We start from the raw sequence: 27,606 nt of genomic DNA on the forward strand, positions 1-27,606 counted from the left end.
CTCCCTCGTATAGACAATTCCCCCTTTGCCCACGAGCCCCCAGTGCTCCCTCACTCGCCCACCCTCCCCAGCCCCGGGGAAGAGACAGTTTGTTCTTACTTCTCTTCCACCAGGGAGCCACGGTTTGTGTTCATTTTAATCACATTCTATTTCAAAGAATCCATGAAGTTTCTCCACCACAAGCGAACAAAATAGCAGCTCAGGTGTCTTAGGATCAAGCCCTAAGAAGACATGGAGGCCGGGCGAGATGGCTCACGCCTGTAATCCCAGCACTTTGGGAGGCTGAAGCAGGCAGATCACCAGTGGTTGGGAGTTCGAGATTAGCCTAGCTAACATGGTGAAACCACGTCTCTACTAAATATACAAAATTAGCTGGGTGTGGCGGCATGCGCCCATAATCCCAGCTACTCGGGAGGCTGAAGCAGGAGAAACGCCTGAACCCGGGAGGCGGAGGTTAAGGTGAGCCAGAATCATGCCACTGCACTCCAGCCTGGGCCCTGGGTAACAGAGTAAAACTCGGTCTCAAAAAAAAAAAAAAAAAAAAAAAAAAAAAAAAAAAAAGACATGAAAGCTGAGAAGCTGTGCCTGGAGTTCTGTCATGTTTGGGGGAAATGCCCGTTATCGTGCTGGGAACATAAATTACAAAGGGTGAAGCTGTAAAGTTAGTAATGTCCTCAATGTTTAGATTCAAACTACAATGAAAGTTAAACACAGTCACCATTTTGGACATTTTATTTATAGAAATTTCCAGCAGAGCCATTGTTAAGTACCTTTGTCAGGAGATGCCTGTGAGAACCTAGATGGGAAAACAGCCACAAGTTGATCTGCATCTGTTCCTCCCCAAAACTCCACACACACCAGAACAGGAACAGCCAGGGGAGCCTCTGGGTGCGCAGTGATGCGCTGTCTGAGGCACAGCCCAGCACGTGCTTCCTCAGCAGATGCAACACACACAGATCTGGAGGAATGACAGAAACTTCACAGATGTAACCTCCAAGTGCGACCTCAAATGACAACTTTCTCAGGTGGTGCCCGGACAGGAAAGGCACCAGAACAGAATCTGTAGAAAACCAAACCTGTCATGATCAGCATTCCTACCCGACGTTAACCTCCTCAACTAGCTGACTTTATTTATTTTGAAAGCAAATCAAGTGTATACAATCTCTTTTAAAAAATTGTGCAAACATTGTAAAGTTTTTAGGGGCTGTTTATAATCTGAAGAGATTTATAAAAAATTACTGGATTTGTTAGGACTATAAATACTAACCCAGCCTCCCCCATGAAAAAAGCAATTGTTACAAAAATATAAAAAATATACTAGCTTCTACGATTTAACCTTTCCACCAGAAACCTCACCACTCTGGGACTCATCCTGGTTTATATACCACACAGCAAGCACAAGCGCAATTTTTTCCGTTTTTTAAGGAAGGAAAAGTTTTAGAACATTCCCTTTTGTTATTTGAGATTGTGGCTATTTTCTTCATAGGGGCTGTGACGAAGGTGGGTAAGGACAGTTTGGAGTTTCTGACTGTTTCCTCTACACGGACCCGGTGTGGAAATCACAGCATAGAGACTGCTCTAAGCCTCACTCCTCGGCCTCTTCTGCTTTCTCTCCAGCTCCTCCAATCCCATTTTGGGACATGCGGGGTCCCAGGCTCCTGAGCTTCCCTAACTTCCCACTGGGGAAGGCAGGGAGGATGGGGAGGCTCCCAGTGAGGGAGGCGAGGGCTAAGCCCGTAGCACCGCAGCCTCGAGTGTGGTCGGCCCGCCCAGGGTTGCTAATGGCAGGGAAGCCGCATGCTGGGGGATGGCACCTTCCTGGCCTGGGAGAGGACTGACGCCACAGGTCAGAGTCTGCAGCCTGGGAGGGGAGCCGGAAATTAACGAAGGCAAAACACTGCATGAAAGCACGCCAATGAACCTCCAATCACGACTCACTGACTCCTCCACAGCAGCCAAGCTGCCAGGCAATTTTATCACCTAAAAGCAAGGAAACCGACCAGATTCAGCTCGCCACCATTCAAGAAAGGACAGGGCCTTGGCTGCTCTGCAGGTCCGGCGATTGCCTTTGAGGGGAGGACATTTCCAGCCCTCATTTCCCCGCTGCCGCCAGCAGGGGGCGATGTGCACACAGGCTTGGTCAGGGCCTCGGAAGAACAGGCACCGGTCACCCACGGGATGGGTCCACACCATTCCAGTGGGACTCTCCACGGAACTGGGACACTGCCGGGCTGCACCTTGTGTCCCTGAAATTCAGAGAGACCTCTCAGATTGGGTTCCAGCCTACGCATGTTCAAGGGAACCCATCATTCCCAAAGCTCGCCGGACGCACAGAATTCTCAGGCCTGGCTGCGCTGCTGGGAAGCGGAGACCCGGTTCCTCCTGCAGCCTGGCTCACCCCCATGTCTCACCGTGGGGCCCTCTGACCGTGGCCGCAGCCCCCAGCATCTACCCAAAGCTAGTGCAGCATCCTGCCCAGTCCACGTGCTACTGTGCTCCCCGCGCCTGCCTCCAGGCCACCGGGCGGACCCTCTCTCAGCCCCAGGGGCCTTCCAGGCCCTTCTGTTCAAAGGACCGGATGCTTCACACCGCTAAGGGTTTTATTTCACAGATCACGGTGGTGAGTTTGGATTTCCAGCCCTCACCACGGTTAAGTCACACATTTCCCGACACCTGCTCATTTCTCCAGATCTTAACATCTCACCCAACACACCCTAGTTGTTGTAAACCCCAAATGAATTTTCCAGAAGCAAAAACAGTAACAGATTCAGAGAACCCTGGCCACACCTGCTGAGCAGGTCCCCTCTACTCTGGTTGCATATAGAATGCTTGTCTGCTCAAAAGAGAGGCGCTGTCAACATCAAGGCACAAAGAAAGACGTCTCCGGGGGCAAAATGATGATGAAGTGACCAGCGGTCTCTGCGAGGCCCAAGGCAGAGTCACGGGGGAGGCGAGTTCAGCCTGGTGGGCACTGGGCGGAAGAGCTGATGACGGGCCTCCCGCTGGGGCTCAGGCGTCCTCACGCGTACTTCTCCAGGAAGTTGATGTGGAAATCCTTCACCTTCTGCAGCACCGTCTTCAGCTTCTCCACTGGAGGGAGGATGGTCATCCTGGCAGGAGAGACAACAGTGTCAGCCTGGCTGCTCTGCAAGATGGGAGAGGAACGAATCCAGCAGCTCAACCGCCTCTAGGATTGGAGGAGGGAGGTCTGCCTGGTCCGCTTCCACAGCTCCAGACCGGACAGCGCCCAGCACTTGGACCACTTTTCCCTTCATTCATATGTTGGTTTTTTCACCTAAGTAATACACGTGAACAAAAGCAATAAACTAGAGCAGCATTTAGGCTAAGATATATCCACCCATTACTGCAGAAGGCCTGCACCCCCCCTTTTTTTTTTTTGAGATGGAGTTTTACTCTTGTTGCCCAGGCTGGAGTGCAATTGCATGACCTCGGTTCACTGCAACATCCACCTCCCCGGGTTGAAATGATTCTCCTGCCTCAGCCTCCTGAGTAGCTGGGATTACAGGAGGTAATTAGCTGTAATTACAAAAATCACCATGCCCTGATAATTTTTGTATTTTTAGTAGAGACGGGGGTTTCACCATGTTGACCAGGCTGGTCTCGAACTACTGACCTCATGATCCGCTCACCTTGGCCTCCCAAAATGCTGGGATTACAAGCATGAGCTACTGCACCCGGTCACATTTTTTTTTTTTAGACAGGGTCTCACTCTACTGCCCCAGCTTGAATGCAGTAGAGTGATCACAGCTCATTGCAACCTCAAACTCTTGGGCTTAGGCAATCCTCCCATCTCAGTCTCCCGAGTAGTTAGGATTACGGGCATATGCCAATATCACTGGCTAGTTTTTAAACAACTTTTTGTAGAGACAGGGTCTTGCTATGTTGCCCAGGCTGGTCTTGAACTCCTGGACTCAAGCAATCCTGAATTCAGCCTCCCAAAGTGTGCGAGCCACTACACTCAGCGCTCTGGAATATTCTAACCACTGAACAGAACTTTCTCTAGAGCATGACTCTTGCTCTTTCCTGCAGTTTGAGAGAGAGATTTCACTCCCACCTGAGGGGCCTTTTTTATCTCCAGTCAGTCTGACAGTGAGACACCCTCCAGTCACAATTCTGCCTCCAAAGGAATTCCCAAGTTGCCACAGTAACTAACACCTCCCTCTCGTCCACCAATATGCTCCCTGGCCTTACCGACAGCCTTCTTGTTCAAATCACTTTCTGACCAAGCCATCAAACACTGAGATGAGCCTGACCAGGGGTGGGAAGGCCAACCGGACAAGGTTTGTCCATCCAGGGGACACGACCCACAACCTTGCTTAAGTCAAGACTTGGCTCCGGTTGCTAACAGCTCATGCCATTTCTTCTTTTTAGCATCTGCCGCAGGAGACATCCGAGAGCAACATGTGTGGGGAAGATGCTGTTCTGAAGAGAACTGGCCTCAGTGGAAAACCTCTGCTCCAGCCAGCTCAGCTGTGGGCACTGGCATTCGCGTCCACGCAGGGCCAGAACGGGGTACGCCCTGGGCGTGAGTGGAGCGAATTCCACTGCAGCTCCTCAGCAGGTTCCGGGATCACAGGCAGCGCTGCAGCCCAGGGTGCCATCAGGAGCTACCGAGCACGTGCCAGCACCACTCCAGGCACTGGCAGCTGTGTACTGCCGTCACAGAATTGAAAATGGACAGCGAAATAAGAAAACACCTTACTGGGAACATTTCAGATGACGATGGGACAGCTGATGGAGGGGAGAGACAGAACAGTCAAGGAAGACCTTTCAGGGAATACGACCCTGAGCAGGCAACCACCCAGTTTTTCTTAATCCCTGGGCAGGGTCTGAGCTTGGCTCTGCAGCAGGACAGAGTGGGGGTGACTCATGGGAGGACAGGGTCTCCGCACCTCTCTCTCCGAAGTAGTCCTCTGCTCCATGTCAAGAAGCCCACATTTCCCTGGACCAGCCCCTGGTACGGACCAGCCCCTGGTGCGGAGAGGAAGTCGTACCTGAAGTGGTAAGTGCCTTCCCTCTGCCCAAAGCCACTGCCGGGCACGACGCAGATGCCAGTCTCCTCCAGGAGCTTCATGCAGTAGAACATGTCTGGAGCCATTTGATGGGCCTATGGGAGCAGACAGAGCTCATGATCATTCCTGGCTTTGCAAACACACCATTCAACCCTCAAAGCCAAATGTAATCTAAATGGCAGGTCTCTCTCCCACGGCAGTGCCCTTCTCCCCTTCCACTCCTAGAGGACCAGGGCCAGACGCTGGGATACTGCTGGTGGCTGGTGCCAGGCACAGACACCTGAAAACTACTGCAGGACAGCCAGGTGTAGCGGTGCTCCTGCCCGTCATCGGGGAGTGCCCATCCCCAGGCAGCCACTCAACAGGCATCAGTGGTGGCTTCCTGCAGGTCAAGCCGCATAATTCTCTGAAAATGGGGCCCTGGGGTATGCACGCAATTTTCATGGAACAAGCTTCTCTGAGGCAGTCTCAACACTGCTTTCCACACACTGGTTTGCATGACCACCCAGGGAGCCTGTTAACTACAGATTCTCAGGTTATATCACCAGGAAGTCTTTACTTTTAGTTTTATTTATTTTTTTTTAGAGTCTCCCTCTGTTGCCCAGGCTGGAAGTGCAGTGGTACAATCTCGGCTTACTACAACCTCTGCCTCCTGGGTTCAAGCAATTCTCCTGCCTCAGCCTCCTGCGTAGCTGGAATTACAGGCATGCGCTACCATGCCCAGCTAATTTTTGTATTTTTAGTAGAGACAGGGTTTCACTATGTTGACCAGGCTGGTCTCGAACTCCTGACCTCAAGTGATCCGCCTGCCTCAGCCTCCCAAAATGCTGGGATTACAGGCGTGAGCCACTGCGCGCCCAGACTACAGCAGGAATTTTTTTTTTTTTTGAGACTGAGTCTCACTCTGTCACCCAGGCTGGAGTGCAATGGAGTGATCTCGGCTCACTGCAACCTCTGGCTACCCAGTTTTAAGCGATTCTCCCTGCCTCAGCCTCTGGAATAGCTGGGATTACACTGCAGGCCACCATGCCCGGCTAATTTTTTTTATATTTTTAGTAGAGATGGGGGTTTTACCCATCTCTACTTGGCCAACCCATGTTGGCCAAGCTGGTCTCGAACTCCTGATCTCAGGTGATCCACCTACCTTGGCTTCCCAAAGTGCTGGGATTACAGGCATGAGCCACCATACCTGGCCCACAGATTTTTTTAAAACTTAAGAGGTCTTGCTCTCGCCCAGGCTGAAGTGCAGTAGCATGATCATAGCTCACTGTAGCCTCAACCTCCCAGGCTCAGGCGATCCTCCCACCTCAGCCTCCCAAGCAGCTGGGACCACAGGCCTACACCACCCAGCTAATCTTTAAATTTTTTGTAGAGAGGGTTTCACCATGTTGCCCAGGCTGGTCTCAAACTCCTGGGCTCAAATGATCCTCCCACTTCAACCTCCCAAAGTGCTGGGACCACAGGTGTGAGCCACTGCACCCAGCCTAACACTAGGAATTCTGATTCTGTAGGTCTAGGGTGGGGCCTAGACTTGGGTGTTTAACAAGGTGTTCAGGAGGCTTGGGGGTGGGTGAGGATGCCACCTGCAGAAACTGCGCTCCCTGTGAGCCTCCAAGTGGGGTCTGTGGCACCTGAGAACTCAGTGGAACCACAGACTCTTAGGTTCCTTGCAGACATAAGACCCTTTAAGAAAAAAACAACAACAAAAAAACAAGCCAGGCACAGTGGTTCATGCCTGCAATCCCAGCACTTTGGGAGGCTAAGGTGGGAGGTTCCCTTGAGGCCCAGGAGTTTGAGACCAGCCCTGGGGCAACAAAGTAAGACCCCATCTCTCTGTATAAGAATGTAATTAAGGCCGGGCGCGGTGGCTCAAGCCTGTAATCCCAGCTCTTAGGGAGGCAGAGGCAGGAGGATAGCTTGAGCCCAGGAGTTTGAGACCTGCCTAGGCAATATAGCAAGACCCCGTTCTCCACGAAAAGGAAAAACAAAAAGCAAAAAACAAAAAAAAAAGGCCCTAGGTGATGGGTGTACACACTGAAGTCTGGGAAGCGCTGCTCCAGGATGCAGTGGCTCGGTGGAGGTGGCAGCTCCTGCTGCTTCCCCCGCAGGCATCTCACCCAGGCACCTCCCTTGGGAGCAGCAGCATTGACAGAGTCCAGATCAGCTCCTCTCTCCTGGGGCCCGCCTCATGTTTGCCTGTCATCACAGCCCATGCCTGGGCCTCTGAGAACCTGTCATCTTACATGGTCAACACCATCTGGTCGAAAGGTGCATACAGTTCAGAGCCTCCAGGGCCAGCACTTCTGCTCCCCAAGATAAGCAGGGGCCCCCAACCCAGTGTCTCAGGTGAACCTGGTAAGAGAGAGCTAGCCCGGCCCATGCCCCAGACCTGAGCAGCCTCCACAGCTTTGACAGGAATGAAGATCCGAGGGAAGGCATACATGGCACCCTGCAAGGGGCTGCAGTGAATTCCTGGGACTTGGTTAAACAGGTCTTCCGTCAGCTTTGCTTTTTTGGCCAGATTACCCAGGACCGACTCCTTCTCCTGATGAGAGACGGAAACAGCACAGCAGTCAGTATCTCTGGATAAAGATTCACTCCAGCCACTGATCTTTCCTGCAGCACTTGCAGAAATCCTGGATGATGACTTTGCTCCAGCTTTGAATGTATATCCCCTCTGACCCAGGTGCTGACTCGGATTTGCTCTGCCTGGGTCACAGGCCCCATGCACACCACACAGACGGAGTGGGCGGGGTGGTTTGTTCCTTCGACACCGGGGTATCAGACAGACTGACCAAAGAAGAGTTTGTGTGAGCCCGAGCACAGCAAAACAGGGAGTGGCTGGGCCTCCCAGCAGGAATTCTTCCACAGCACTCACCCTGGGACGCTGCCACGTGCCCTGGGGTGTGGGGCACACAGACACCAGGGAGTTCTAGGCCAAAGGGTAGAGCCCGGCAGCCTGTGTCATGGGTTCTATTCTCGTACCAGGATGTCCTTCCAGAAAATGAGAAAAACCAGTTGTTGCCTGTCAGTCTGTATGGACTCGGCTCTGGAGGGAATTCCTCAGAACATGCTTCTAGGACACGTGCCCATTCTTCTGCAGACAGGCCACACCAATGCATATGGGGGCCAGTGCACCCCACCCTCTGTCTGTGTGGTGTGCATGCAGCACAGGACCCAGGCAGAGCAAGTCAGGATCAGTGACTGGGCCTGAGCTGGGCGTGTGTCTACGGCTAGAGCAGAGTCGCTGTCCAGGGCTTCCACAGGTGCCGCTGGCCAAGTGGTGTGGAAGGTGTGGGCTGCAGGTGGAGGCATAAGCACTATGTGGCCTGTCCGCGTGGGGAGCATGGTTCAGCCTGGCATCACGACACAGGCCACAACACAGATGGACCTGGAGGACATCATGATTAGGAAAATAAGCCAGCCACAAAAATACAAATAAGACATGACTCTGCTTTTTTTTTTTTAGACAGAGTCTCGCTTTGTCACCCAGGCTGGAGTCTCATGGCACAATCTCGGCCCACTGCAACCTCTGCCTCCCGGGTTCAAGTGATTCTCCTGCCTCAGCCTCCCGAGTAGCTAGGATAACAGGCATGTACCATCCCCAGCTGATTTTTGTATTTTTAGTAGATAATGAGGTTTGACCATGTTGGCCAGGCTGGTCTCAAACTCCTGACCTCAGATGATCCACCCGCCACAACCTCCCAAAGTGCTGGGATTACAGGCGTGAGCCACTCACTATTCCCGGCCAACATGACTCCATTTATATGAGGAACCTTGAGGAGGTGAGTGCAGAGAGAAGAGGGTAGAAGGGTGGCTGCCCGGGCTCAGGGAAGGGCAGGGTGGGGTATTAGTGGGTAACAGGCAGAGCTCAGTGTGGGATCATGGAACAGCTCTGGAGATGGATGGTGGTAATGGCCGCACAATAGTGTGAATGGCCTGAATGCCAGAGAACGGAGTACTTTATAAAGGTTAAAAAAGTCGACTTTATTTGCATTTTACCACAATTTTTTAAAAAAGAGGTGAGCCTGGACCAGTTGGGAGTTGACTTCTAGGTTACCTGACCCATAAATTCCTTTGTTTCAACGGATCAAAGCTGGTCAGAGCTGGAGAACTCTGTCAAGCTGTGAGAACACGGGTTAGCAGAGGTAGGCGGAGGCCTGGGATCCATGCTGCGCCCCACCACCTCCTCATCTTCTTTTCAATTTCATGAGTCCCCCCAGTGTGTTATCGGGAAACAACGCCCTTCCCTCCTCGACACTCGCCGTGAGGAAGAGGAAGGGTTCACCTGCCCACACACACTCTCAGTTCTCCTACTTCCAAACAATGACCAGCTGTACCTCTGGACTTCAACTCAAGGGGGTGGTTCAGGCTCCGAGAAGACATGCGTGCCCCTGCAGGCCACACCCCCAGGAGGCTGCCGTCTGGCCATCTGGAGACAGGCCAGCCACCGGCCCAGCAGGAAGTCTCGTGACCCTGGCTGCAGGGATGTGGACACATCACAGTGGACTCACTCGGCTGAATTGCTCAAAGGACTCCTCTCCTGCCACCGGGGGATTCACAACGATGTCCATGGCAGCCTGCCCGGACACTGGGGGGCACAGGCGCACTGAGAGCAGCTTCACCAGCTGGCCCTTGATCTCAGGGTGCAGGTTGATCACCTCCATGTAGCCTCCTCTGTAACCACACCTGGAGGGCCGAAGAGAGGGAGAGGACCACCAGTTATAGAAAGACCTCAACAAAGTGCCATTTGGACAGCCAGAATCGAAAGCATCCCCACACCCAACACCTAATGGCCAGGTGTGGCTGCGTTCTTGCCAATGGAAGGTGAACAACAGTGATGATTGTGTACAAATTCCTATTTTTTTTTTAAGAGACAGGAGCTTTTCCTGTCACCCAGGCTGGAGTGCAGTGGCATGATCACAGCTCACTGCAGCCTCAACCACCTAGGCTCAAGCAATAGTCCCACCTCGGCCTCCCAAATAGCTGGGACTACAGGTGTGTGCCACCACATATGGCTCATTTTTTTACTTTTTATATATGTAGAGATAGGGTTTTGCTATGTTGCTCAGTCTGGTCTTGAACTCCTGGCCTCAAGTGATCCTCCCGCCTCAGCTTCCCAAAGTGCTGGGATTACAGGCGGGAGTCACCATGACAAGTTTCTGTAATTTATAGCCAAAAGAATCCTCATTGATACATTCAAATCATATGAAAATAAGCTGAGGACATGTAATGAGTTAAAAAAAAAACAAAAAAAACCTTTCTAAACCAAATCAGCAACATACATCTTCTTCTCCAGTGTGTGGCTGCAAACGTTCACACTAACTACCATAGGAACGCAGGTGCCCAGAGGCAGGAACCTGGTCACCTTCTTCCATGCATCCCCCACCCCCAGCCTCAGAGTACCTGACACGATGAGATGCTCAGTAACATGCTTTTTGGGGGGCCAGGTGCGGTGGCTCACTCCTGTAATCACAGCATTTTCAGAGGCCAAGGTGGGCAGATCACTTGAGGTCAGGTGTTCAAGACCAGCCTGGCCAACATGGTGAAACCCCGTCTCTACTAAAAATACAAAAAAATTAGCTTGGCATGGTGGCACATGCCTATAATCCCAGCTACTCGGGAGGCTGAGGCAGAAGAACTGCTTGAACCAAGACCGGGAGGAGGCACAGGTTGCAGTGACCTGAGATCGCGCCACTGCACTCCAGCCTGGGCTCCAGAGCGAGACTACATCTCAACAAAACAAAAAACAAAAAAAAACATGCTTTTGGGATCACACTGCTGAACAAAACCGGCCAAGATTCCCATCTGATCCCTTGACTGGACATTCCAAGGTGGGAAGATAAATTCTAACATCTCAGAAAAGTGTCCCGTAACAAAAATGGAAAGAAAGAACTTTCTGCTTAATCCTCTGCTGATGAGCAGAGAATCAAAATGAGTAAAGCAGTCAGACCCTAATTCATCCAGATCTGAGAACACAGGACACTCAGGACCCCAACATCAGGGCACTGACTGGTAGCATAATCAATAACTGAGATGGGGCAATGTATAAGTGTGTAGTAAACACGCTTGAGTTTGAAAACTGAGTTCACCGAGAACAGATTTGTTTAGGAAAAGAGCTACAGAGCAAAAGGAAGTGAAGAAGGCGCCAGGACTGCTACAGTGTAGACCAGAAAGACCAGTCTACATTAGCCTGCGTCCAGATCAAAGAAGCCCAAGAACAGTTTCGCAGCCATCCCAAGGGGGCTGCTCCCTTGACCTGGCGGAAGTATTCCTTCGAGCTGTCACGCTTACACTGTTCCAGCCTAACAACCAACAGCCCTCCCCATGCTGACACCTGGCACAGAATAGGATCCCACCATGTTGGGAATGCATGCCCTTTGCTGCAAACCCACTGGTCTCTCCTCAGTCTCTGTGGCTTCCTGCTCTTTCCCCTAACCTCCCAGCAGTGGGGGCCAAGGCCCAGGCCTCACTCCATGTGAGTATGAGACATGTCCAGGCTCAGAGCTCCAACAATCTTACAATTCACACCCAGACATCTCCCAAACTTAAAACACCTACCAGATGTCAGCTTGTCTGGAGACTTACACATCTCTCTCCACCTGGACACCAAGCTGACATATTTCACTTTAACAGGTTCAAAACTGAACTCCTGCTCTTTCTCCCTAAACCTGCTTCACCCTCAGCCTTCCTCATCTATTGACTGCAACACCATCCTTCCCGTTGTTTGAACAAACAACTAAGGATTCATTGTGCAGTGGCGCAATCACAGCTGCCTGCAGCCTGGAACTCCTGGGCTCAAGCGATCCTCCCACCTCAGCCTCCTGAGTAGCTGGAAGCGTGCACCACCAAACCTGGCTGAGTTTTAAAACACTTTTTTGTAGAGAAGGGGTCTTGCTATATTATCCAGGCTGATCTCAAACTCCTGGCCTTGAGTGATCCTCCCACCTTGGCCTCCCAAAGTTCTTGGATCACAGACGTGAGCCACCGCACCTGGCCAGGATTCATCCTTGACTCTTCTCTCCCACACCTGTCTTTTCCATCCACAACTCCTATCAACTCCACCTTCAAATACATCCAGGATCCTCTCCCCATCTCTGCCTGGTGCACAATACTTCATCTGTGAGACTGTAACAGCCTCCTGGTCTCTGTCTCCATCTGTACCCCATCCCCTACCACACAGCAGCCAGAAGGAGCAACATACCAGCTAAGCAAGGCCACACCCCCTCTAAAAGCTCCTATCTCATGCTGAGCACAGGTGAAAAATGCAATCACCAAAGTGGCCCAGGTGACCCGGCCTCCTATGATTCTCAGGTCTCCACTTCTGCCACTGCCCCCTCATCCCCTCCTTTCCAGCTCCTGGCTGTTCTGCCAACATGGCAGGTGTGTTCCACCAACACGGCAGGTGTGCTGCTACCACAGGGTCTTTGCCCAGGCTGCTCCTGCTGCCTGCAATGCTCTTCCCCCAGATATCTGCACAGTTCCCCACCACACTCCTTCGGGGTTTAACTCAGAAGCCAACTCCTCAGTGAGGCTGCACCACTTCAGCCTTCGACCCCACCCCTACCTCTCTCCTAATGACTGTTCTCCGTTGGATGCACGATTTACTCATTTGCCTACAGCTCTCTCCCCTCACTAGAACCCATGCTTTGTGCTGGCAGGAGGGTGTTCGCTGTGGCATCCCCAGCACTGAGATCAGTGCCGGACTCATCGTAAGTGCTCAGTAAATATTAGCTGAATGAACAGACACAGGATTACAGCTGACCCTTTAGCCTCTGAGGTCATGCAGTGCCTAAGGCAGCCCTGCATCCAGAGTACGGCCCGTCAGCCTAACAGCATCTGTTTGTCTGCTCCATCTGCTCTCCCTGACCCCTCAGACATCAATCAACCTCAGAACAACAGTGACAGAGAAAACACCAGGTGTCACAAGCTGCCACAGTAGTCCTGTTTCCACTCCATCATTTGTCTGTTGTCTGGCTTCTCTGAGCACGTCCTTATTTAAGCCCCTGCACCAGGGCTGTTCTCACACCATGGCTCTCCCGCTGGGGAGATGCAGAAGCAACAGATAAGGGCAGCCTTCTCTCCATCCGGGTGAGTAGACCACGGCACAGGGCAGAGGAGCCGGCAGCGTGAGGATCTGGTGGGCCCAGCAGTGGCGGGAGGGGAGGGAGGCCCACGTACTCGCCCATGTAGCCCTTGGAGGTGGAGTGGAAGGAGGCGAGCTCCACGTTGCTGGAGTACTCGGGCCCCATCTCGTACAGCACCTTCTTGAAGGAGTGGAATCTGCAATCTGGAGAGTACACGTTGTCCTGGTACACCTGCGGGGGCACGGCAGGGACGGTCACCAAAGGGCCCTCAAAGAGGCTGCTGCCCAGTGTGGCCAAGGCAAGGGAGGGCACAGGTGCTATAGGCCATGAGGCCCAGCCTCCTGTGCCACTTCCAGGGATGAGCCAAGTGTGCCTGAAGGAACTTTCTAGAATAAGCAAGGAGGCAAGGCCTCAGGCTGGATGCTGAGACAGCTCAGGAGCTCACTTGATTTCTCTCACATTCATCCCCGCCCAATCCCCAGACTTCCCTTCCACCCCATCTGACCAGTGATGGTGCCGAGACGCCCATCCTCCCAAGCAGACTCTCCTCCTAAAGCACGGTGCTTCCTTGCTTTACCAACACCGTGGCGACGGCATTAGTGCCCCTTTCCTCTGATCTCCTATTTGAAGAGCTAACCCTGTTGGGTTTCCTTTGCAACACTTAACCCCCCAGAGTGGAATCATTGTGTTCTTCCGCCCACTTTTCCCTGCCAGAGCAGCACCTACACCTGTTTGGTTCTTTCCAGTCCCCAGAGTCCAGCACTCACAGCTGGCAGACACCCACCCTGGCCTTTGAGGTTAATTCCCCATCTGTTTTGGAGATCAGAGAAACTGAGCCTTTCTGGGGCCCTGGGGATCAGTCGGAGGGTCAAGCTGGCTCCATCACCAAGCCAGGCCCTATCCTCCTCATCCTCCTCTTCCCAGACCCAGAGGGAAGTTCTGTGTACCAGGTCATGAGGAAAACCATGGGTCTCTCTGCTGCCTTCTCTCTCCTTTAGAAATGAAGATGTCACGCCTATCTACTATTAAGGCAACAATTTGATGGGTAAGCTGTGTGTGTATGTATGTATCTGTGTATGTATGTGCATGTGTCTGTGTATGCATGTGTGTGTATGTACGTACGTATATGTCTGTGTGTATGCCTGTGTGTGTATGCGTGTGTATGTGTCTGCATTTGTATGTGTGGCGTGTGTTGGGGGTGGTGACAAGGAGCAAATAAATGAAGGCAGCGGGCTAGAAGCTGCAGCTCACCGGAAACCATGCAGAAATGAAGAAGAAACAAAAACAGGATTTGATGGAACCTCAGTTTCTTTCCAAAGCAGAAAAATAATGAGCAGACTTTGGTTCCAGAACTGGAGTTCAAGAAGCAACAGGTATGGGGTTAAGATCCCTTCCTAAGATGTAAGCGAATTAAATGAGACAGTAGATACAGAAGCGCTGGGAGGCATAGAACTACAGCTTTATGAGGAGTGGGTGTCAAGTCATTTCTGCCACTGGGAACCCACCCCCCCTTGTTGGATAGGAGCCCCTCAGCTGGCCCTCAAGGAATAACCCTCCTTGGTTCTCTATCTGGAGGTTTGGGAAAAGAAAGCAGAGGGCCCACCCTAGGCTCTGGGCCTGGCCAATCTGCATACTGGAACACCTACATCACAGTGATTGGTTCAGCAATGGGCGTGTGACTCAGGCTGAACCAATGAGGCTCAATTCTGAGACTTGCTGGAACCACCAGGGCAAAAAGCCCTCTTTCTAGGCTGGGAATCTCTAGGCTGGGAAGATAACAGGCCTGTGTATGAGGCCAACACAGAGGGGTGGAAAAGGGAAAGAGGACCTGAAAGATAAGGTCCAAGCCCCTGGATTCAGCTGCACACCTGTGACCCCACCAGCATTTTTCCTTTTTCCTTTTTCTTTTGGAACTTAAGTGATTTGGGCTGAATTTCTGAAATTTACAACCAAGAGTACAAACCAATAAAGGGGTAATTTAGGTCACAGTCTCACAAGTTGTAACACTGAACATCCTCACCCTAGGCCAGAATAATTCCTCCAACACCAAGACAGCCCTCTGGCTGCAGAACAATGGCGGCTGGGTACCTCCCTCTAGAAGAGAAAGCTAGTGCCCATCCCCTCTGAGTGGGGACACTCTTACCTCATCAGCCAGAAGAAAGAGTTTCTCTTCCCAGGCAAAGTGGATTACATCTTCTATGCACTTTCTGCTTTGTACCTGGCCTATAAAATCCCCAAGAAAACCAAAATGTTGGTTGTAATGCTGTTTAAATTGTCCCCAGGTCAGAAGCCCATCCAGAATCACTCCGGTGCCCTGTGTTCCCTCGAGTCCCCCAGAGACCCCCTCCCCAGTGCCACGCATGATGGTGTAGTCAGCCTCCAGGGACACCCAGAAGAGCTGCCCACGTGTCTGACTCTCCTCAGCCAGTTATGCGAGGGAGAAAGGGTTCTCACCCGGCTCTCTTATTTTTTTTTTTTTTTTTTTGAGATGGAGTTCTGCTGTTGTTGCCCAGGCTGGAGTGCAGTGGCATGATCTCGGCTCACTGCAACCTCCACCTCCCAGGTTCAAGCAATTCTCCTGCCTCAGCCTCCCGAGTAGCTGGGATTACAGGCTTGCACCACCACGCCTGGCCAATTTTGTATTTTTAGTAGAGACAGGGTTTCTCCATGTTGGTCAGGCTGGTCTTGAACTCCCAACCTCAGGTGATCCACTCGCCTCGGCCTCCCAAAGTGCTGGGATTACAGGTGTGAGCCACCACGCCCAGCCTGGCTCTTATTTTTATGAAGGCTTTGTGTGTAGGTGTGGTGGTGTGTGTGTGTGCATACACTCGCATGTGCAAGTGTCTGTGTGTGGTGTGTTGGCATGGTGGGGTGTGTGTGTGGTGTGTGGTGTGGTGGGGTGTGTCTGTGTGGTATGTGTGTCAGTGTGGTGGGTGTGTGTGTGTCTGTGTGGTGTGCATGTAGGTGTGGTGTGTATGTGTGTGGGTGTGGGGTGTGTGTCTGCGTGGTATGTGGGGTGTGTCTGTGTGGTATGTATGTAGGTGTGGTGGGGTGTGTGTGTGGTGTGTGTGTCTATGTAGTATGTGTGTAGGTGTGGTTGGGTGTATAAGTCTGTGTGTGGGGTGTGTGTGGGTGTGGTGGGGTGTGTGTGTGAGTCTGTAGTGTGTGTGTAGGTGTGGTGGGGGTGTCTGAGTCTGTGTGTCTGTGGTGTGTGTGTAGGTGTGGTGCGGTATCTAAGTCTGTGTGGTATGTGTGTGGGGTGTGTGTGTGGGGGGTGTGTGTGTGTATGTGGTGCGTGTGCAGGTGTGTGTATGGGTGTGGTGGGGGTGTGTCTGTTGTGTGTAGGTGTGGTGGGGGTGTGTGAGTCTGTGTGTAGGTGTGGTGGGGTATGTGTTGCGTGTGTAGGTGTAAGTGTGTGTGTGTGCAGGTGTGGTGGGGTGTGTATTTGGTGTGTAGGTGTGGTGGGGTGTGTGTATGTGGTATATGTGTAGGTGTGGCGGGGTGTGTGTATGTGGTGTATGTGTAGGTGTGTTGGGGTGTGTGTGCGCACACGTGTATGTGTGGGTGTTTGTGTGCAGTGTGTGTAGTATGTGTCTATGTGTGTTGTACGTGTCTCTGTGGTGTGTGTATGTGGTGTGTTTGTGTATGTGGTGTGTGGTATGTCTGCGCTGCAGAACAGAGAGGCATGGAAGCATCATAAGGAGCAGGGAGAAAAGGCCCAGTACAATGGCTCACGCCTGTAATCCCAGTGCTTCGAGAGGCCAGGGTGGGAGGATCGCTTGAGCCCAGGAGTTCCAGATCAGCCTGGGCAACACAGCAACACCTCATCTCTACAATAAAAATTATCCAGGTGTGGTGGCTTATGGCTGTAGTCCCAGCTACTTGGGAGGCTGAGGCTGGAGGATCGCTTGAGCTCAGGAATTTGAGGCTGCAGTAAGCTATGACTGTTCCACTGCACTCCAGCACGGGTGACAGAGCAAGACTCTGTCTCAAAAATAAAACAAAGAACAGGAAAATACAACTGCAGGAGTTAAATCTATCAGCTAGTGCCCTCCCCCGATTACTGCATACCAGCAGCAGATGGTGAAGAGACTCGCACTGGCTATGGTCACCAGGTGAAGAGTTAGCTCCTTTCTCCCCAGAGAGGCACCCATGAGCTCCACAAGGCAGGGACAAGGCCTCTCCCCGCTCATGATCTGCCCTCAAAGACAGCACTCAACAGGCACTCAATAAATAACTGCAGAATAAATGCTAAGTGAATGAGCCTGGGCACCAGCTTTGGTGTCTCCTGTCAGCTGCTACCCGGCATCACTAAAGATGAGCACGCTGCAGGACTCAACACTAACAGGGAACACTTACAACACATTTTATTATTTCTCTTTAATTTTTGAGTCAGAGTCTCACTCTGTCACCCAGGCTGGAGTGCAGTGGTACAGTCTTGGCTCACTGCAACCTCCGCCTCCTGGGTTCAAGTGATTCTCTTGCCTCAGCCTCCTGAATAGCTGGGACTACAGGCGTGAGCCCCCATGCCCAGCTAACTTTTTATTTTTGAAGAGAAGCGGTTTCACCATGTACCCAGGCTGATCTTGAACTCCTGGACCCCAAGTGATCCACTCACCTCGGCCTCCCAAAGTGCTGAGATTACAGGCGTGAGCCACCACACCCAGACTGCATTTTAGAGAAATGAGTGCAAACAGCAAGATGGTGATCCATCCGTTCACACGAAATGCCATGGGTACAGGTGAGGGAAGGAGTAAACGCAACGAGGTAGAAATGGGACCTTCCCTCAGTATTTCCTGAGATCTGCTTTGAGTGTGGCACCGGGAATATCTGATGTGCTCACAATATCCTCTGGAAAACCACCACTACAATCAGGCTTGCTAACTTCTTAACAAGGGCCATGTTTGTTTACTATATGTCTGTGTATATTACATATATATCTTGAGTGTGTGTACATACATGTCTATACATGCATGCATGTATATTCTTTGCAGTGTCTTGCTCTGTCACTCTTGCTGGAGTGCAGTTACATGATCCTAGCTCACTGCAGCCTCAAACTCCTAGGCTCAAGCCATCCTCCAGCCTCAGCCTCCCAAAGTGCTGGGATTACAGGCATGAGCCGCACCCAGCCTATTATTGTGTGTGTGCGTACATACATATATACACACATATATACACACACATACACACATATATGTACATATACACGTATATATACACACATATATATACGTGTATATATATACACGTATATATATATATGCAAAACAGTATGTAGAGTATCTTACCTTTTTGTTAATAATACCTATATTCTGGTTTATGCAAAAATATAAACATGCCTGGAAAAAACATACACACGTATCTTGTAAGAGTGTGGCATGATTCCATCAGAATTTCTATCTTGAACTAGCTAAGCAATGAACCAATTCCGTTACTAAGGGACCAACTTTTCTTCTTCCAAGAAAGCACCAATTAGCCTTCCTGTTTAAAAAGCTCAGGGTTCTGGGATGCCAGGAGGGTGGCAGGCACCAGTTTCTATAAGAAACCAGCCACTATTCTCATAGAGAAGGGCTGGCTTCTGAGGACAGCAGAACCTGCTTGTAATTCCTCCTGGTCTTGCCCTTCCATGCTTGTGATGCCACAAACTGTATCCTGTTGGAATGCAAACCAGGATTTGAGCACCAGAAAAGCTGTGTTCACTAAATGCTAAAGGGAACACAAGTGGCTAAGCAACAACCAGAGCCTTAAAAAGATTTCAGCCCAGTAAAGGAAATGAGACCCAGTGTGTGCAAATACTTCTGCTGTTACACACCACGTCAGCGTGAGGATAAGGGCAGAACTTACTTCTCTCCAGCACCTCAGAGCATGCCCGCTGAGCCAGTGAACAGACAAGTGCATGAACAGCGGTGCAGGAGGAGGGAATGTCATATATGGCATTAGAGGAGCCAGGGCACAGCTGTGCCCAGCTGGGGGTGACATGAGATACAGCTTTGATGCAGGCCAAAAGGCTGGAGAGGGGTCTCCCAAGTACCTTTCAAGGCTGGGCCAAAGTAATTCCCCAAAAGCTGATGGGAAGATCTGTAGCTTGTGACTGAGCATCCTCCTTTGAGTGACAGATCACGACTGTTCACGTAGTTTGGATGTCTGTCCCCACCCAAATCTCGTGTTGAAATGTAATCCCCATGTTGAGCTGGGTCTAGTGGGAGGTGTTTGGGTAATGGGGGCGGACCCTGAAAGTATGCGGCATCCCCTACCCCACCCTGATTCTCTCTCTTGTTCCTGCTCTTGCCATGCAATGTGCCTGCTCCCCCTTCACCTTCCGCCTTGACTGGAAGCTTCCTCAGGCCTCCCCAGAAGCTGATACCACCATGCTTCCTGTACGGTCTGCAGAACTGTGAGCCAATCAAGCCTCTTTTCTTAAAAATTACGCAGTCTCAGGTATTTCTTTATAGCAATGCAAGAATGGCCTAATACCACTGTCCTATGGGGAACTCCAGCGGGAGGCCTGGGACACAGAGCTGCCAATCAGAGTCCCAGGGATTTGACTGGTTCAGGAATGGGCAGGTGACCCAACCCCAGCCTGGTGAAACTCTGGAAGAGGCTCTGCTGTAAGGTAGCTCAGCTGATGGCAATGGCTGAAAGTGCTGAAGCCACTCCAAGGATGGATTCTTCCTGAGGACTCCAACCCAGAGGAAGGTAGAGCTGAGGAAGGACTGAGGCTCCTGTGACACGGACTCTGATTCAGGCACACTGCTTCAACCCCGCACTCCACAGTTCCACCCTCCAATCCCTTCAGTCTCGAGTTGGGTCTCTGTCTTGACACCAAAAGGGCCCTGGTTTAAGAACCCAGTCCACTTGGACACCTTTAAGCTACCCTGGTCACAGTGTGTGGTCCAGACAAGACATATGGTCACCACAGGTGGGTTTCTATTTTCCAGAGACCCTCTTCTTACAGCTGACTGACTCTCACACAGTGAAGATCGCAGAAGCAAGGCCAGGTCCTGCTCACTCATAAAGTAATTTATAAAAATTACTTATGTTAACATATCAGATTAACAGAAAATGACCTCTTTACTCAGAGCAGGAGAGTCTCTGGAACAGTGACTTCTTCTCAGTCAGGTGAAAAGATTTATGTAAACACCAGGCCAAGAATGTGTTGACTCTGTGATGTGGACTCGGTACAGTGTCTTTCCCAAGATGTTGTAGAACTTGCTACCCCAAGTGTGGTCCTGGGCCCGGCATCATTATCACCTGGGAATGTGTTAGAGATGCAAACTCTCAAACCATACCCCGGCCCAATTACATCCAAGTGTCTGAAGTGGGGCCCTGCAGCTTGGGCACCATGCTTCTGAGGCAGTGGGTCTCACCCTCGGCAGCACAGGCTACCGATATCTCAGAGATCCTAGGGTGTGGCCTCGATTTTGAGATTTTTCAAAGTTCCCTTTGTGATTCTAATGTACAACTGGGATTGAGAAGCCAGCTCTATGTTATTTTCCTACTGAATCTTTATCCGCCCGCTCCCAGGAGCTGGGGTAAACAAGCCAGTGGTATTGCCAGCTGCACCCATTTTCTGCATGCAGGAATTCAAGGGATGTTTTCAGCTGACTGAAGCATCATTTGATGTTCCCGAGAAACAGATTCCACAATCAACTCAAACGGATTTTGGCCCTGACCCAATTTATCTCAAAAAAGGAGGAGGAGCCCTTGTTCCCTGCGTCCAAATAGCACTGGGGGCATATGAAGCCAGCTGCCCAGAAATATCAAAACAGACAGGACTGCGGACTTTTTTTTAAAGAAGAATATGCAAAACTGGGGGTGCTTTTCAACTTCTGGAAATTCGTGGCTTTTCTGGTTTAGTAGCTTTAGTTTTGAATATGACTCTTCCTCTCAGGCCTCAAAGGGACACAGCAGTGCTGTATCAAAGAAAAACCAACACACACACCAGCATTCTCAAAACTGGTTCAAAAAATAAGGAGGAGTGACGGTAAAATGAGGCCTATGATTAATGGTAAGTTTTTGAGTAAATAATCTCAAGGAGGCAAGTCTTTGCAAATGTACGAACAAAAAACCAGTCTTAAAAATAATACAACCCTGGCTGGGTGCAGTGGCTCATGCCTACAATCCCAGTGCTTTGGGAGGATCACTTGAGGCCAGGAGTTAAGACCAGCCTGGGACACACAGCAAGACCTTGTCTCTACAAAAATAAAAAATTAAAATACGAGCTGGGTGTGGTGGCGCTGCCTGTAGTCTGAGCTGCTCAGGAGGCTGAGACAGGAAGATCACCAGGAGTTCAAAGCTGCAGTGAGTTATGATCATACCACTTGCACTTCAGCCAGGCCTGGAACCACAGAGCAAGACCCAGTCTCTATAAAATAATAATAATTATTCAAACTGCCTAAGAAAATGTCTGCATTTACTCACTTTTTTTTTTTTTTTTTTTTTGAGATGGAGTCTTGCTCTGTCGCCCAGGCTGGAATGCAGTGGCACGATCTCAGCTCACTGCAATCTCCGCCTCCCAGGTTCACAGCATTTTCCTGCCTCAGCCTCCTGAGTAGCTGGGACTACAGGCGCCCGCCACCACGCCTGGCTAATTTTTTGTATTTTTAGTAGAGACAGGGTTTCACCGTGTTAGGCAGGATGGTCTTGATCTCCTGACCTCGTGGTCCGCCCACCTTGGCCTCCCAAAGTGCTGGGATTATAGGCGTGAGCCACTGCGCCCGGTCTACTCACTTTTTTTTTAGACAAGGTCTTATTCTATTGCCCAGGTTGGAGTGCAGTGGCATAATCTCAGCTCACTGCAATCTCTGCCTCCTGGGTTCAAGCGATCATTCCACCTCAGCCTCCCTAGTAGCTGGAACTCCATGTACCACCACACCTGGCTTTTTTTTTTTTTTTTTTTTTTTTTTGAGACAAAGTCTTGCTCTGTCACCCAGGCTGGAGTGCAGTGGCATAATCTCAGCTCACTGCAACCTCTGCCTCCCGAGTTCAAGCAAATCTTATGCCTCAGCCTCCTGAGTAGCTGGGACTACAGGCGCACACCACCATGCCCTGCTAATTTTTGTGTCTTTAGTAGAGACAAGGTTTCGCCATAATGGCCACGCTTGTCTCCAATTTCTGACCTCAAGTGATCCACCTGCCTCAGCCAAAGTGCCAGGATTACAGGCATGGGCCACCGCACCTGGCCTACTCACTTCTTGAGGTGGCCTGTGGCAAATTTTAGGGCTTTAGGTTAGCAAATCTGGAAGGGAAACTAGGGGCAGAGAGAACCTTTAATTATTTAACTCTTTGGTTTCTAGACAGCCAGTGTATCAGCCACCCCCACCCTCTATGAAACTGGCGAGGAAGTAAAGTGCAGACCTGTGGGGTTCCCGGGGTTGATTATGCAGAGCACCTTAGGGTCACAGTGGTCTTTGGCCTCCTGCACCGCCCGCCGGAGCTCATTCACATTTAGTGCCCAGCAGTTCTCCTCGTCCAGGTAGTAGTTCACCTGGATGGCGTCGAGCTCAGAGATGACGGCTGAATAGAGGGGATACTGTGGGATGGGGATCATCACACCTGTCCGTGACTTGCCGCCTCCAGAGACGAGGATCTTCAGGATTGTCTGCAACACAGAAGTCACATGTAGAAAACCAGCACCACTTCTCATCCCTGACCCAGCCTTTCACCCGTGGCTGCACTGCATGCCTCCAGTCCAACTCTGTGCAAGTCACTTTACTCCCCCGAGTCTCAGTTTCCTCATCTGTAAAATGAGGGAAGCTGCAAGGAGTAAGCAAAATACAACATTCTAAAGTTCTCGGCACAGTGCAGAACATGTAGTTAACGACTCAGTACTTAGGCTGGGCACGGTGGCTCACGCCTAAAATCCCAGCACTTTGGGAGACTGCGGCAGCCAAATCACTTGAGGCCAAGAGTTCGAGACCAGCCTGTGCAACACAGTGAGACCTCCACCTCCCTACATAAAAATTTTAAAATATATATTTTTCTTTCAAAAAAAGTATTTTAAAAAAGACTCAATACTTGTATTTTTAATACTTATAAAATAGTAGTTCCCATACTAGCCCTGTCTCAGAATTATTCTGACCCCGCTCCTGTGATCCTGATTCCCTATGTCAGGGGTGGGGCCCAGGAGTATGTGTTATCAGTATCAGTGCCCAAGGTTGGAAAGACCCAACCCTACATCCACCCCAACAAGGGACTTTTAAAATGGGATAAAATACCCATCTACTGCCACCAGGTGGCACTTTGACCTGTTTTCCAAGCTGAGCAGGATGCTTAAGATTTCTGAGAAACCAGGCCATGAGATTCCTGTGGGGTATTGGTGGAAGTGCCAGTAATTCATTGAATTAATTAGCCAAAACCCTATGCAGGGAGAGTCTCCACCTTAAACACGGGCATAGGTCCTTTTCCAGACTCAGTTCCTTACTGCAAAAATGTCACAAGATTTTGAAGTACAATGACTTGATTCTTTCCACTGAATCTTGTGGACACGCCCCCTTCTCTCCTCCGGAACCTCTTCCCACACTGGGCATTTCTGGGATTCAAGAGAGGCCTTGACAGCAGAGGGCAATGGAAGCTGATGTGACTGGTAGCTGGAGCTCCAGTGTTAGAATCCCAAATGTCACATGAACTGACTCAAGGCAGGCAGACCACTTAATGTCTCCGGGCCTCCATTTCTCATGTGCTCCAGTAAGAGCTTAATGTGTAGGAAAGGCTTTGGGAAAGGAACAAAACATTCAACAAACAAGAGCCTTACAGGTCAGGAAACAAAGACAGCCCCATTAAAGAAGGAAGACAGCACATGGCTCCCTGAGAATAGATGAGTCAACAGCACCTAAAACCAAGCCAGGCCTTGGGAGGGGTGTGCAGAAAGGGACAGGCAGGCAACCAGTCCCCAACCCCAGACTGCAGACTCCACCAGTCCCCCAAGCCCAGGACTGCAGGCTCCACCAGTCTCTGAAGCCCAGGACTGCAGGCTCCACCAGTCTCCGAAGCCCAGGACTGCAGGCTCCACCAGTCTCCGAAGCCCAGGACTGCAGGCTCCACCAGTCCCTGCAAGGACTGTAGGCTCCACCACTTCCCCAAGCCCAGGACTGAAAACTCCACCGGTCCCCCAAACCCAGGACTGCAGGTTCCACCAGTCCCCCAAGCCCAGGACTGAAAACTCCACTGGTCCCCCAAACCCAGGACTGCAGGCTCCACCAGTCCCCCAAGCCCAGGACTGCAGGCTCCACCAGTCCCCCAAGCCCAGGACTGAAGCCTCCACTGGTCCCCCAAGCCCAGGACTGCAGACTCCACTGCAAGTAACCACTGCACTCCAAACTGCAAGTAACCACTGGCCCCAGCCCTCCCCGACCCCACTCAGCCTGATCCACCTCCTCTTGCCTCCTGTGCCCCTCGCAGCCAAAATTTAAACTTAGGAACAGAAATCTAACTGCCCCACCTCCTTCTCCTTCAAACCCTTCAGTGGCTCCCTGTTGTTCTTAGCACAATGACCCAAATCCTCAGCGTGGCCTCTAAGGCCCTGTACTGACGCCAGCTGCCTTGCCAGCCCACGCCTGGTAACTCCGTCCCTCACTGTACACTCATCCCCCAGCATCTCCAGTTCCCAGCACTCAGACTCCTGCCAGCTCTTGGCCTCTGCACACAGTGACCTTCAGCTCAGAGCACACCCCCTCTCCCAGTTCACTCCTGTGTGTCACTCAGGTCCGTGTCTGCTCAGCCTTCCTTGGAGACTTCCTGCCCCCGCCCCACCAGGTCGGAGTTCCCACTGCTCCCTCCCATAACACCCTGTTCTTCTCTACTGCAGAAGAGAAACTAAAAGCTTGTGATGTGCATTTATTTTTGTGATATCAGCTGGTCTGCTCTGCCTGTGTAGGCAGAGGCCAAATGATGTGTTTGGTTTCCCATTGTCTCCTCAGCACCTGGCACAGGAGGAACATCAGTACATGCAGAACCACAGAAAGGCCAATGGTTACCCTCGGGTGGCCCCCGGCTCCTCTGCAGCCAGACCTGCTGGTGTGTACTCCGGATGGAAATCAAGGCTGCCTCATGAAGACTAAAAGAGGCAAAGACTGCAGGCTGCCAGGGCAGGGGGACCAGAGGTGGCCGGCCACCCATGCTGCCACCCTCCCTGCTAGCCAGTCTCCCTGCTAGCCAGTTCCAATGCTGGGCCCTAACAGGCAAGGCTGCTCTTCATGTGGGTAAACACCGGATAACAACAAGCCACCCTCACACGTACAGAAATGCCGTCACTAGCTCCCGTGGTCAGGTAGATGTTGTCGGGGTCTGCAGGCACGCCGCCATCCCTCCTGGTGATATAGGCAGCCACGTCTTCACGGATGCAGTTGACACCCTGGCTAGCACTGTAGGACCCTGTAAGACAGCAGGTAAGACGGTAACAGAGGCAGGATGTCTGGCTCCACAGGGTCAATATAATATCCATATAATTATAGGGATGCCTGTTTGGGATGAGGGTCTCAGGTGCAGCCCAACTCCCATTGCTTTGGAACTGTGGCAAGCTGCTTAACCACGTGTCTGGGCTTCATCCACCAACCCCTCTATCCATCCACCCATCCACTCATCCACTCACTCACCCAGTACTGAGTACCTATCATGTGTCACACATTATTCTAGGCCCTGGCTCCTACTCAAATGGTAGGAGCCTGTTCCACCCACTCTCCAAACCTGTTCCACCCACTCTCCTGGGATTTATATGTGTTCTGTGACACTGTCAGTCACTAGAGCTGGGATTCCCATGCTTTTATGATGGTTGCCTACACATGGTTCCACAGGACTTGAGAGAATGGGCCAACATTTAGGCTCCAAAATAGCACCCTCTGGGCTGGGCACAGTGGCTCACACCTGTAATCCCAGCATTTTGGGAGGCCGAGGCAGGAGGATTACTTGAGTCCAGGAGTTTGAGATAAGCCTGGTCAATGTGGCGAAACCTCATCTCTACAAAAAACACAAAATCAGCTAGATAAGATGGCGTGCGCCTATAGTCCCAGCTACTTGGAGGCTGAGCTGGGAGGATCACTTGAGCTCAGGAGGTAGAGGCTGCGGTGAGCTATGATGACACCACTGCACTCCAGCCTGGAGTGAAACCCTGTCTCGAAAAAATAAATAAAAATAAAAACAAAAACCCCACAATAGCACCACCGGCCAGCCCCAGGCACCCAGGGCTCTGACCAGCATCAACCACAGATCCCTGGGACTGTGAGGTGTCCTCTAGTCCCCAGTCCCATGTGAACATACCCTCCCGCTGCCATTTAGGGTTGTAAGTCATTTATACTAAGTTCAAAAACAGGTAAAACTAATGAATGGTCCCGGAAGCTGAGCAGTGGTTAACTGCTCTGGAGTGGCGGTATTGACTAGAAAGACGAACGAAAGAGTGTTGGCAGCTCCGTATCCAGAGTCTGGTGGGGTGACATCGATGTTTGCATGTGTGAAAGGTATTCCAGCTGTACGTTAACATTTTTACCTCCATAAAAAAGATTTTTTTAAATGTCAGGCCACTATTTAGGTTTTTGAAAATAAACTGGAAAGATGTATTTGTACAGGTGCAAGATCTCTCTGGAAGAAGACTCAAACTAGTGAGGTGAATTCCCTGTGGAAGTGCATGGGGGCTGGGGGTCAGAGGTGGAAGGCAGACGTTTCATTGTATATTCTTTTAGACCTTTTGAATTTTACACCACATTTAAAGAAAACCAGACTATTCCTTCTGTGGCTACTGCAAAAACCACCCCCAGGAGGCAGGATGGCGAATGGAAGTAGCAGATTCTCCTCTGGGGCCTCAGCATGCATCATCAGTCCAGGCCTGGCATCAAGGAGGAACAGTCAAATGCTCTAAACTGGGGCCAGGCGCAGTGGTTCACACTTCTACTCCCAGCACTTTGGGAGGTTGAGGCAGGCGGATCACCAGAGGTCAGGAGTTCAAGACCAGCCTGGCCAACATGGTGAAACCGCATCTCCACAAAAATCAGCCGGGTGTGGTGGCAGGTGCCTGTAATCCCAGCTACTCGTGAGACTGAGGCAGGAGAATCACTTGAACCTGGGAGGTGGAGGTGCAGTGAGCCAAGATCGCACCACTGCACTCCAGCCTGGGTAACAGATTGAGACCCCGTCTTTTAAAAAAAAAAAAAAAAAAAAAAAAAAAAAAAAAAAAAGATGCCCTGAACTGGAATCCCCCAGCTCTGCCTCAGCCTCTCTGCACAGCACTGGGCTCTGCATGGCTGTAAGAGGAGCAGCCAGACCAATACTCTAAGGTGCCAAGTAGCAAACATTAACTGGTGTCACTCTGGGTGGTGGGCATGGGCTTCTGTCATGTTATTTTCAGTATTCTAATACATTGGGAGTATTTTGTAAGTTTAAAAAAGGGGAGGTGCAGATGCTTGTGTTAGAGCCCACCCCCACTAGGTGATTTAGTTGGTATTTCTGAGCTTCTGTAAGACAGACCTTCTAGGACTCCTTGCTTCCCTTCACCCCTT

General features: G+C 51.1%; 1 protein-coding gene across 1 annotated transcript in view; it reads right to left on the reverse strand.

The window, feature by feature from the left end:
• Nucleotides 1–714: 714 nt before the first annotated feature.
• The window catches only part of GPT2 (glutamic--pyruvic transaminase 2), a 47,891-nt gene continuing 20,999 nt past the window's right edge, over nucleotides 715–27,606 (reverse strand). Inside the window, exons 5-12 of the mRNA XM_010354859.2 lie at nucleotides 25,359–25,492; nucleotides 22,478–22,721; nucleotides 15,264–15,343; nucleotides 13,215–13,351; nucleotides 9,548–9,722; nucleotides 7,423–7,578; nucleotides 5,016–5,128; nucleotides 715–3,110 (exon numbers count right to left, since the gene is read on the reverse strand). Coding sequence (XP_010353161.1) covers nucleotides 3,020–3,110; nucleotides 5,016–5,128; nucleotides 7,423–7,578; nucleotides 9,548–9,722; nucleotides 13,215–13,351; nucleotides 15,264–15,343; nucleotides 22,478–22,721; nucleotides 25,359–25,492 — 1,130 coding nt within the window. The 3' untranslated portion in view covers nucleotides 715–3,019. The remainder of the gene's footprint in view (nucleotides 3,111–5,015; nucleotides 5,129–7,422; nucleotides 7,579–9,547; nucleotides 9,723–13,214; nucleotides 13,352–15,263; nucleotides 15,344–22,477; nucleotides 22,722–25,358; nucleotides 25,493–27,606) is intronic.

The sequence above is a fragment of the Rhinopithecus roxellana genome, chromosome 20 (assembly GCF_007565055.1).
Source record: "Rhinopithecus roxellana isolate Shanxi Qingling chromosome 20, ASM756505v1, whole genome shotgun sequence".
Lineage (NCBI taxonomy): Eukaryota > Metazoa > Chordata > Mammalia > Primates > Cercopithecidae > Rhinopithecus > Rhinopithecus roxellana.